At 35.9% G+C, this 9,817-nt stretch overlaps 2 protein-coding genes and 1 pseudogene across 3 annotated transcripts; 1 reads left to right on the forward strand and 2 right to left on the reverse strand.

Annotated features, from left to right (window-relative positions):
- Window positions 1-588: 588 nt before the first annotated feature.
- LOC148694475 (pentatricopeptide repeat-containing protein At3g14330 pseudogene) lies at window positions 589-1,141 on the forward strand (annotated as a pseudogene).
- A 96-nt stretch (window positions 1,142-1,237) lies between these two features.
- On the reverse strand, window positions 1,238-3,672 carry LOC137738909 (protein GAMETE EXPRESSED 1-like). Its single transcript, XM_068478380.2, has 6 exons — window positions 3,156-3,672; window positions 2,477-3,064; window positions 2,279-2,405; window positions 2,004-2,190; window positions 1,767-1,914; window positions 1,238-1,678 (listed from the first exon to the last, which is right to left on the reverse strand). Exons 1-6 carry the CDS (start codon window positions 3,632-3,634, stop codon window positions 1,426-1,428), a joined length of 1,782 nt encoding a protein of 593 aa, XP_068334481.2. The 5' UTR covers window positions 3,635-3,672; the 3' UTR covers window positions 1,238-1,425.
- Window positions 3,673-7,525: 3,853 nt separating this feature from the next.
- On the reverse strand, window positions 7,526-9,817 carry LOC137741165 (zinc finger protein 4). 2 transcript variants are annotated; one of them, XM_088699547.1, is made up of 3 exons: window positions 9,537-9,817; window positions 7,952-8,626; window positions 7,526-7,802 (listed from the first exon to the last, which is right to left on the reverse strand). In XM_088699547.1, exons 2-3 carry the CDS (start codon window positions 8,530-8,532, stop codon window positions 7,580-7,582), a joined length of 804 nt encoding a protein of 267 aa, XP_088555673.1. In that variant the 5' UTR covers window positions 8,533-8,626; window positions 9,537-9,817; the 3' UTR covers window positions 7,526-7,579. The 2 variants fall into 2 exon arrangements, with proteins under 2 accessions (XP_088555673.1, XP_068337075.2); XM_068480974.2 differs by having other exon boundaries at window positions 7,526-8,626; window positions 9,537-9,812.

Consider the following 9,817-nt stretch of genomic DNA (forward strand, 5'->3'; position numbering starts at 1 on the left):
TTTTTGTCTCCCAAAATTAAAATATTATTTTATCTTCAAGATAACCAAAATGGTGGATGTTGGATCTTTGTATTTTTTTTTTAAATTATTATGTACACATTTTGTTGAGAGAATTATTATGTATACATTATTAGTACGTTTATTATTGGTTTTCATACGTTTATTTTGTTCATATTATCGGTTGGTATGTTTATTTTTGTATGTTTAGTTTTGTATATGTCGTTGATTGGTACGTTTAGCAAGGAATACCAATTGGCTCTTATGTAGAAACTCCTAAAGCAAGGAAGCAAGAAAAGAGATAAGCGTTAGAGGGAGGTGGGAGGATTCACTCTTGCTATGCTGCACTCTCATACTTTTGAGTAAGGAATTCCCTGCAAGGCAGTTAACGGCTGTCGGATAGGGCAGTACGTTTGATTTTAATTTTTGGTACATATCATTGATTGATAACTTAATAATTCTCTCTCTTTGTTTGGGATTAATAATCGATTGATAACTTAATAATTATCCTTTTTGTTTTGGATTATAATTTTGTTGTCTGGCTGTAGCCATGCAGGGCTTACTGAAGAAGGACGAAGCTAATTTGATAAAATGAAGGTGGGTTATGGTGTGTCACGAACAGTTGAGCATTATGCTTGCTTGGTGGATATCTTGGGTAAAGCCGGTAGAATTAAGGAGGCCTTAGATGAAGTGGAAGGCATGCCGGCTCCAAGGCAATGTTTTTCTTGCGGAGCGTGCAGCAATGAAGTTGTTTGAGCTTGAACGAAACAATCCTGGGAACTATGTGCTCTCAAACATTTATGCAAATGCAGGGATGTGGGAGGGTGTGAAAAGGGTCAGGGAACTAATGAAGGCTAGGGGAATTAAAAGAGAGGCTGGATGCAGTTGGATACAAATAAAGAACAAAGTTCACACATTTGTAGCAGGTAGCGGTTTTGAATTTCGTAATTCAGCTGAGTTTAAAAACATTTGGAAAGATTTGATGGATGCTATGGAAGAGGTTGGTTACATCCTTGAGACCAGTGCTGTGCTACATGATGTAAATGAAGAAACGAAAGCAATGTGGGTTTGTGGATACAGTGAAAGAGTCGCACTTAAGTTCGCACTTGTCCACACTGCTGCAGCCTGCCGGAATACCAATTAGGATTATAAAGAACTTACGCATTTGTGCAGATTGCCACTCCTGGATGAAAATAGTTTCATTGATTACAGGGAGAGAGATTGTTTTGAGAGACGCAAATCGCTTCCACCATTTTAAAGGAGGATCATGTTCTTGTAATTAAGGACTACTGGTAACAATACAAGTTTTTCTAGCTTTTTTCGAGGTTCTTTTTACAAGTAATCTTCATTTGAATTTCTGTTTAAATACTAATAGATGGAACCCCAGAAAATACGTAAGAATTATGAGTTCAAACCTACAAAGAGTTCTCAATGAAGAAGACGTTGGCGGAGATCATACTCTTTTACAGTTGAAGCTGTGATAAAATTTCCCCCAACTTCTTCAGGAACTAAGTAGTCAGGGTCTTCAGAACTGTCTACATCTTCAGGTAAGTTGGTGTCAATCCACGAGGACCAGTTTAAATCACTATCTGCTTCCCATGACAACTTCTGGTTCCGTTGCATGCCATTAACCTTCTCAATCAATGTATGTAACAACTGATGGTTCAACACTTCATAGTCCCTGCATCGTTTAAAAGGCATGCTTTTAGATATAGAAATCAAATATTCATCTTTCAGCTAGAATTTCGAAGTTTCTGCATTTGTCATACCTGTATGTGAAAATTGCATATATTATATGAACTAAAGCAATGACTGCAAAGATTGACCGGAAAAGGTTTATTTTCCATGTTTGGTGTTCAATGTCACTCACTGTGAAGCGAATTATCGCTACTTCTATCAAGAATGTAGTACACAGCCCTGTAATATACAACAGTAGAATATAAGTTTAGTGAACACTGCAAACTCTGAGCATTTTTCCTTTTTTTGTAATGATATAGATTACGTACCAATATATAGCCATGGTCTCACTGTGTATGTTTGCTTTGTGCTTGTGAACATGTAGATAACAAAGATTGATATAGAGTAAATAAAGAAAGCTTTGATTATGCGCGACTCAAGCAACATAGCATTGTGCAAAGCAAAGAGTTTATCTAATGCAACGAACATGCTGGCTTGCTTTGATTCGAAAGATTCCTGTTTGCATAAAACCGAGAATCAATGAGACAATTACAAAAACCAGTCGAAGAAACCTCATTAAGAAGAAACTAAAAGCTAAACAAACCTGAGCTGCCAAGATAGACTTAGAATTTTCCATCAAATGATCGTGAACCCGCTGAAGTTGTTGTTGCTTCTGAAGAAGCTCTTCTTGTTGTCTATGGCCATATTCTGCTAATCGTTGAAGTGTACTCCTGCAGTTTGTTAATGTATTAGAGAAATTATACAGGTTCTCTGGACTTTGACAAAATTTTCGTTGTTTTACCTGCTCTCTTCTAACGCTTCAGATTGAAATTTGGTTAAAAACTGAAGATCCTTGAGAGCGGTTGTCTGTCCATCTAGAAGCTGATGCTGCTTATCCAAAGAGAGCCCAGCCATATTCCCGATATCGTCAGCTTTGGATTGCAGATTTTCCATCCGAGATGACATTTCACCTCCAACCTTAATGATCTCCTTTTCGATTTCTACAGCTTCATCTCTCAAGTTATCGATTTCTATACCCAATTGGCTGTATGAATCTTGCAGCACTGCCATCCCTTCGTTTAAATTTCTCTTCATTTCTACTTGACCTTCTTGTAGCTCTGACTGAGAAGCTTCGATTTTCTTGGATTGCTCGTAAACTGCTGCCGAATGCTTCAAAACTATGCCTATATGATCTCCTACATTTTTTGCAGTTTCCGCCACTTGCTGCGTCCGAAGATCAATTGAATTCAAAGAGTCGTATATTTGATTTGAGCCCTGCAGCAGGTATTCTGCTTTCTCTTCAATTGTTTCCAACTTGCTCTCTGCATATTGTGCTGAGTTCTTAAGTTCATTCACTAATCTCTCTGTTTCATGTTTAAATACTCGAGCCCTGGCAACGACATGAAACAAAATTCATTTTAGTTTTTCTAAGATGAACATAAACATTTCATTCACTTTGCACAAAAACTATAATACTTAACTGTAACTGATGGCAGATGGAGTTGGTTTCAAGGTAGAATTCCAAATAGACCTTGTGCTCATTGTCATTCAAACTCTTGAGGCATTTATGCATGGCAGATTTCGAGTCACACGAAGGAAAAGGAGGCCTGCCGGAATCCTTCTGAAAGCAATCACTGAGATGCCAAGCAAATCTTGACCGCTTGTCTTCAACAGCGAAAATCTCCGAGCACCCAGCAAAGAGATGTCGGTAAGCATTTTGCCAACAAGAGTCTGAACCTACCAGTTTCTTCTTAGCATTTTCGACAAGCCGGATTCCCTTCTGGTCATCAAGACCATCCATGGAGAATTTACCAACTGAACCACCGGAAGCGTCCTTCGTACCAGAAGGGTTTTCGCTCGAGTAGGTCTCGTCGGACGAGGAGAACCAACCCCATGAGTGACAGTCCAACGGAGTCGATATCAAAATCAGCAGAAGTAGAAGATTACTAAGATTCCCCATCTGAGGTAGGTATTTGAATTTTCGAGCAATTTTGTGAAACCTGCACTGCACAATTTTACGAGTTTATATATTCTTCTATTGCAATATAATATATATAATATTATCCATCCATAAGAATTGAAGCTTGGAGTTCAAGAAACGCAATTGAAAAGATTGCTACTTTTTTATTTGTTTAATTTATATGCAGGACTTTAGCCATCTGTGCCAAACAAAAAAACAGAATATGAAAAAGACAAAGTAGAAAATGAATCCAAAAACGACATTTAATTTCTTTGAGACGAGTCTACATGGTTCATCACAAGTCACATGAATGCGTGATGTAAATTCATGAAGATGTATCTTCGGTTGTATATAAAAAAATTTCGTAATTTATTTTATAATCTTTTGTCGTATTCATCTTAAACTGTTTAGTAAGATCAGTATTTTTTTTTAAACAGTGAATTTTTGTAAACAAAAATAGTTACTGAATTTGATTAACCAAATCGTACAATCTAATCAAGTTTAAGGATTTAAAGATAAAAGATTATGCGAACAAAAGAAGTTAAAAATATGAAAAAGTACAAAGGGAAAGGAGAGGGGAGGGGGGGGGGGGGGGGGGGGGGGGGGGGTGTGACCTGACTGCCTGGGTGGGTTGGAGATTTCTTGTTTCCAAATTCCAATGGGTCTCTGTGTCTGTCTCCACAAATCGCAATCTAATAATTTATAGGAAAAAAAAAATAAAAATCACAGACGTAACCTTTGATATAAAAGGAAGGAGCTAACCGGTGCGTTTTGTTTAATAAGGCGCGTAATGGTTCACATTCGTCTTCTCCTCTCCCGCGGAAGCATTTAAACAGGCCACTTCGGGTTTGCTAAATCCTTAATTGGGCCAATCAGCCACACTTCTAAATTATAATTGCTGGCCCACTTTTATTTATTATTTATTTTTTACTTCATTATTTTACTTCATCATATTTTACTTCATTATTTTGTTATTTATTTTTCTATTATTAATCTCTACATATAAAAGAAAAAGACCAATTTGATGAAACTATCTTAATATAAAAAAGTGATCCTCCTTCTAATAACAGTTAGAGAAGATAACTTAACTAAGAAGGAGCAAAATATAAATTAATATATTAAAATCAAAACAATTCCCACATTGGAGTAGTTATTGGCATTTTTCAATGTTTTAAAGGATCGCACTTAGGTGCTAGGTTGGTCGTTGCCACGATTAATCTTTAGATGTTTAAAAAATATAAATGGAGTCATTTAGTATTACAGTTTAGTGGTGTTCCTCTTCACTTGTAAGTAAAAGGTCTTAGGTTTGATTCTCACCAAAGGCGAATTTGAACCACATTATTGTTAGCTCATTGTGAGGTTTAGCCTATTCCTCCACTCCCTTAGTATAGATAATATCGTTTGTTCAAAAAAAAAAATGTAAAGGTGCTTAGGCCTCCTAGGAGCCTGCTTGGCCCGAAGATAATTGGATAGAAAACGATAACATCAAATTTGCATCTTATGTTTTTAATAAATTGTAAGAAACTTGTCAGAGATGGATGAACATTCATTATATACTTGTTCCCATATCTTCTAGTACTTGATATCTATCATTCTATTTTTCAATTTAAGTTTTCTAATACAATTTTTTTAAGTATAAATAACACTCATTTCTGTAATAAATTTAATTAAAGTAAAAACCGATTGGGATCCTTGTATATATTTAAACTAACCTAAATAATAGATTAATTTAAACCAAATTAGCGCACAAATCAATTGTAGAAATATATGCAATTACGAGGTCGATCCCACAAGGATTGCGTTTAATACCAATTCAGTCAGTTGATTTCGTGAAACTTAACTAGGAAACGAATGATTGGTGAATTGATTATGAAAAATAATTAAAACTCCAACTTAAAATTAAACCAAAAATATGAATAATGAAAACACACAACGAATGAAAGTTTAAAAGAAATTAATGTGATGAAAGCCTAAGGTCATGAATCCACCAATAACAATCCTATTTCCTTTTCTTCAAGCCGATTACTCTCCAATAACCATGCCAATATTTAAGGTTGTTCTTTCTAAAATATGAATTAATTCGTAGTTAGGCATCAACTCATGTGTCTATACGTGACAACTATATCATATTGGTTAGGCATACAGTTAAACACATACAAACCCATTAAGCACTGAAGAATTATGTCAACCAAGTAGGACTAGTTTGATATTGGTCATCCTCACTAGTTTTATTTACTCTTCTTAATCTTAGTTCCAATAAACCTAATTGATTGGTCATCCTCTTAGATTTATCTAATTATCTAGAAACAAGTTCACAATAATGGTCAGTCACAAGAACGTTTGAAACTAGAATAGATTAAGCACAAAGATTAAGAACTAAACATGGCATATAATCATATAATAATCAACAAGATACTTCGGGAATAATCATGTCATGGCTTCATCATAAACCTTAGAAAAGTAATTTAGTTACACAGTCATAATAAAAATCACAAAAGAAATCATGGAAAAAGATAAAACCCGGAAAAGAATGGTAAAACACGCTAAGCTTTTCTCCTTCACTTTCGAAGAATCCTCTGTATTCCGTTCTTTGACCTAAGATGGCATAAGTCACTCTATTTATTCTAATAAAATCCTATAAAGTCTGAAAAAAAAAATTAAAAAAAAAACTCTCTTAAAAGAGAACAAATTCCTAAATAATCAATGAGAGAAACTAGGAAAGAATCCTTCTTAACTTGGGAAACACGGCATCTGACTTGCATGCCAAATTTGAGGTTGATTTCTTTTTTGGAAAATTCTGTAAAAATATAGGAAATGTGGATTTATCTCTTAACTTTCCAAGCATATATCGCACGCCAATAGGAAAAATCGGGAAAGCCTCCAAATCTTTATTATCCTATAGTTGCGCAATTCTGACGAGAAAGTTACTTCTGCAGGATTAACTTTGAAAACTGGAACGTTTGGCTCCACGAAAAATTATGAAATTTGGATACAATGATCTTCCACCTCTTAGCTTCCTTCTCCAATTGACCTGGCATCAAAACTCCTCCGAAAAGTTGAATTAGCATAAAAAAACGTCTTGCATGCGCAAATTGACTAAAATAGAGAAAAGGAAAGTAATAAGGCTCTTTTAAGACCAATTCTTTAACAAAACTTAGGGATAATTAAAATGAAAATGTGATAAATAATGCACCTATCAGATCCCGTGTAGGCTCGCCTAGTCCCTAGGCGCTAGGCCCCTACCCGTCTAGCGTCTTTTAGACTTGATGGTGTGGCAATTGGATTAATTACTATGTAAATCTTGAATTTTTCGGATTACCATGTTACTTATTTTATGCTATTTTATATTTTGATATAACGATATAGGAGAGCAATTTGGGTTAAACCACATAATATGTTAATTATAATTTAGTATCATGCCAAACCTGAGATCTCTCACTTATATAAAGATAAATACCACTAGATCCATTGTAGTGCTAATGACAAACTCGACTTACATATTTAGTTGGATGCCTAGTGCGTATTTACAACCCATACTATTCAAAGTCGGCCCTCATTATGAGCATAGCGTATATGTTAAACTATTTTTTCAATGACTTATAGCTGAAGTAGTGAACATTTAAAATCAAATTGTCTCCATAAGTGAAGTAAAATGCTCTTATAATGAAAATTATAGTTATGCTTGTTATAGATGAATTTAAATATTGATATATGATCTTTCATCGAGGATTTAGAAAATGAACAGTTCAAATTAGGAAATTAGATTGAATAGACCATTCAAACAAGTGGTTAGCGTTGTATTAACTTCAAAATAGGAGATTAGATTGTATGGAGCATTCAGTAATGTATTAATTTATTCGTTAGAGCTTCAGCGTTAGTGTACTAGTACCATAGCAAACTAGAACAATTTATATCAAATCAAAGCGAAGGAGCTCTGAAATAGCCTCATAGCCATACAGCTCTTATACAATTTGAAAAGGTAAAAAGCACCAGTAAGAAGAAAGTGAAACTGGCAGTCATATGGCTCATGTGTATCTCAGTATACAAACTAAGAGCAACAAACATAAATGCCGATGCTTTTCCATGTCCTTCGGGAACCAACCCTTTCATAGCTTCAGTGTGAGATCTGGTGCAGAGTTGTCTATGACGTCCACGGGCGGTGTCACCTCTGCAAAATTCAAATTTGAACTTTCATGAGTCAGTACAAAACTTGGGTGAGTAGAGTTACTTGTCTCCGCAGCGCTAGCCTGGCGGAAACTACCAGGCCATAACAGCTCCGCCCCATCATCCACGAAGAAAATTGGTACCCCCATGTACCCGTGTTCAGATCGTGCACCGCTCCCAATCTCGGCAGGCCTCACTGGCGGTGCAAACCCTTGATGCACTGATGAGTGTGCTCTGATACCTAGTGATCTGAATGAAGATCCGTGAAGAGGCAAAGATGCCGGACTTGCATAGCTCTCGGAGAAAATACTCATTCTCATAGCGCGTTTTGCCAGCGTCCTTTCTTTCTTGTGTGCATTTTGGTGTCCACCAAGCGCCTGTGAGCTCAAGAATTTGCATTGACAGTAATTACAAGAAAAAAGTCTTGGACCGGGTGATGTTATGTTCTGAGATGCAGGTTCATTGCTGCTCTCATTCGTGCTCGACAATGAGAGTCCTGTCGAATCCCTTCCCCCTAAGTCCTCTTTATTGAAGCTAAGTGTCAAATCAAGGGAAACTGCAGGACCCAATCCTTGATGAGCTGCATTGAGATTTGAAAAATGGAAAGAGTTAGCCGCGCTGTCTTTGGAGGTATTAGCAGATGTATCTTGGATGGAGATGTTAGAAGCAACTTGGCTACTAATATCAGAGTCATTTGCCGAGGCTTCCACTTCAAGGTCAATATATGTGTTCATGATTTGCTGTCGTTGAGGGGGGGATAGTTTATATATCAGACTTGAAATAACCGGATTGAGCTGGTCCAGTAAGGACTAGCTGATCTTATACATCCTGCATTTTCGGAAACAAAGAATGCTCAAATGTTAGAGGTAATGTTCACTCTCCTTTACCTGAATGGAATGCAAGATCGTGAATATTGCAGTGTAAATTTATTAATTATTTATCCATCACAACTACTGTTTTTTTTTGTTTTGATCGATTGCAGTTTCACTTGGTATGAATTTTAAGGAAACATAGTTTGAAAGGTGAGCATCGAATCTCCGGAGCAGAGAGGGGAAACATGGTTGATTTCTTAACGAACTAAGTCATATAATGCTAGAAGAACAAAACATGGTCATTTAACTGCGTTTAAGCAACGTCCCTTGTTATCTGAAATCATGTTATAATGCAACCTAGGAATTTCATGTCAAAAGCACAAATCCTCTGTTTAATCCTTGCATATTTCCTGTACAATTTTAATCTTGAATAGAAAAATGAAATAAAATATGTATAGAAATCATGTTCTTTAGACCAACCAAAATTCTGATGCTATTTAAAAAAAAAAAAAAAAAAAAAAAAAACCTGGGAAATCAAGGAGATGCAGGAAAATATATCAGAAGACTAGAAGTTTACCAATATAGATGTAATCCTGAATCCAATAAAAAATCCAAAGTAGCCCAGGATATCATTGTTATCAAGATTTCAGAGAGACATACCATTATGGTACACTACTAATCACATCGATAATGTCTCCAACTAGCACATTATTACCACGTGCATGTTGTGCCGGCAATTTTGAAATTTTTGTCAATTCTTCGATGTGGAATTATTTACATTATTCAACAATCACAAAACCAGGCAAGACCACAAATCAGCATTGATACACCATAAAAGACTAGATCAACTGGTGATATTTGTATGCAATCAATCACAAATATATAAACAAGAACATGCAGAAAACGAAAGGCAAAGAAAAGTATACCATTTATCTGGTTGAAGACCAAGTACAATTGGCTAGCTCTTGGATTCCATAGTATTGCAATGCTTGAATTAGCAGACATCTGCCAGTTGAGTGTTTCTTGTCATAGAATTGCAGTTGAACATCTCAAGACAAAGAACAGGCTTGTGGGTTGCTATCTTTTGATAAAACAAAGTGGTGGGTGAGATCATGAAACTGAGAACAAACAAACAGTTCACTTAAAAATACAAAAGAAAGTGGAAGAAAGTGGAAGAAAGAGGAAAAGTAGTGAGAATTTGATGATA

This window comes from Pyrus communis, chromosome 9 (genome assembly GCF_041283825.1).
Source record: "Pyrus communis isolate YQ-2024b chromosome 9, ASM4128382v1, whole genome shotgun sequence".
Lineage (NCBI taxonomy): Eukaryota > Viridiplantae > Streptophyta > Magnoliopsida > Rosales > Rosaceae > Pyrus > Pyrus communis.